Raw genomic sequence first — 1,748 nt, forward strand, 5'->3', positions numbered from 1 at the left:
GGCGCAGGCCCAGGGCGGGGGCGGAAGGGAGGGCCGCTCACCAGGCCGACGTTCAGCGAGTTGTTGTCATCCTCGGGCATCGGCAGGGACACGGCCAGGGCCACGCAGTTGGCGAAGATGGTCAGTAAGATGATGGTCTCGAAGGGTCTGGGGCCGGGGTTAAGGAGAGCCCCTGAGGGAGGCGCGGGTGTGCAGGGTGCAGGGTCAGAGGGCGCTGAGGGTCAGCCTGGAGGAGGCTGTAAGGCCCGGCTGCGGGCCCGTCCCCCACAGGCGGAGGGAGGCCTGGTCCCCGCTCTCCCGGGAGCAGGGACCTCACTCATAGCTCTGAGGCCACGAGGTCCGGTTCTGGCCCAGGCGCCTCAGCTTTTAGGGAGTCTTAGGGCTCCTCTCTCAGCATCTGCCCCCCAGCCCCACCTGCCCTCTCTCCGGAGCCATGAATTTCTGAGATTCTGGCCAGACCACGGGGGAGGGGCTCCCTCGGGGACAGGCCAGGTGCCTGCAGAGCCCGACCGGGAAAGGGGGTGGTGGGCAGGTGACACCCGAACCTCGGAGCCTGAGGAAGGAGGGGCTGACCAGCCCCTGGACCAGCACCCCCAGATCCACGCCTCCCCCCAGACACGCGCCCCTGAATAACCGTCTCCCAGAGGCAGCCCAGGCCGGGCCAGGGAGGGGTTGCTGAGGGAAGAGAGCGAGGGAGGGCCCGCCCCGCCCCTCCCGGCGTGGCTCCGTGGTTGAGCGTCGACCCATGAACCAGGAGGTCAAGGTTCCATTCCCATCAGGGCACAGGCCCGGGTTGCGGGTTCGATCCCCAGTGTGGGGCGTGCGGGAGGCAGCCGATCCATGATTCTCATTGGTGTTTCTATCTCTCTATTCCTCTCCCTTCCTCTTTCTCTAAAAAAAATCAATAAAAACATATATTTTAAAAAGAGAAAGAGGGAGGGAGGGGGTGGGAGGCCCACTGTGTAGCCCCCTTGGCTGGCCACCCCGTTCCCCAGGCGCTGCAGGTGCAGAGCAGGGAGAGCCCCCCCCCACCCCGCCCAGGAGGGAGGCCCCTGAGGAGGGAGGAGATCCTGCCCCAGACCAGACCTGACCAGACCCGTGAGGCAGGGAGGTCGGGCCCGGGGACAGGATGGGGTGCGCACAGCCGTGGGGGCAGGGCTGGCTCTGACCCCAATGATTCCAACCTGGGCCCCCGTTCTCCGTGTCTGTCTCTTCGCCCTTCCTCCCGGGAACAGCTGGCCAGAGCCCGGCTCCCAGACCCTTTAGAAAAATCTAAACTATTCCTGACCCTCCCTGACAGTCCTCCGCCGGCAGCTACCTTGCCCACTTATTGCCCCTCCCTATGTGTGCCCATGACTCTCTTCCCCGACCCTGTTTTTATTTTACTCACTTTGTTCTTGCCATTGACTTTTGAGACTTGTGTATTAAATTTGCTGGACCTAGCCCTGGCCAAGTAGCTCAGTTGGTTAGAGTGTCATTCCTATATGCCAAGGTTGTGGGTTCAATCCTGATCAGGGCACATACAAGGGTCAACCAATGAATGCATAAATCCTGCCCACTCCCGGGTCTCTCTCTCTCTCTCTCTCTCCTCCCATCAAGGGGAAGGTTTCCTTGCAGGCCCCCCCACTTTACTCTCCCCTATCCTCGCTCAGAAAGGAGGCTGCTGCTTCAGAAACCTGAGGGGAGCCCCCAGGACGCTGTGGACAACAGCCCGAGAAGCGCCCCACCTTGCCACAGACGGTCAGGGG

The 1,748-nt window shown here is 62.7% G+C and overlaps 1 protein-coding gene across 1 annotated transcript in view; it reads right to left on the minus strand.

The window, feature by feature from the left end:
- The window catches only part of CACNA1S (calcium channel, voltage-dependent, L type, alpha 1S subunit), a 37,983-nt gene that overhangs the window by 32,244 nt on the left and 3,991 nt on the right, over positions 1-1,748 (minus strand). Inside the window, 1 exon segment of the mRNA XM_014533387.1 lies at positions 42-214. Within this exon segment, the coding sequence (XP_014388873.1) occupies positions 42-214 (173 nt within the window).

The sequence above is a fragment of the Myotis brandtii genome, unplaced genomic scaffold (genome assembly GCF_000412655.1).
Source record: "Myotis brandtii unplaced genomic scaffold, ASM41265v1 scaffold975, whole genome shotgun sequence".
Classification (NCBI taxonomy): domain Eukaryota; kingdom Metazoa; phylum Chordata; class Mammalia; order Chiroptera; family Vespertilionidae; genus Myotis; species Myotis brandtii.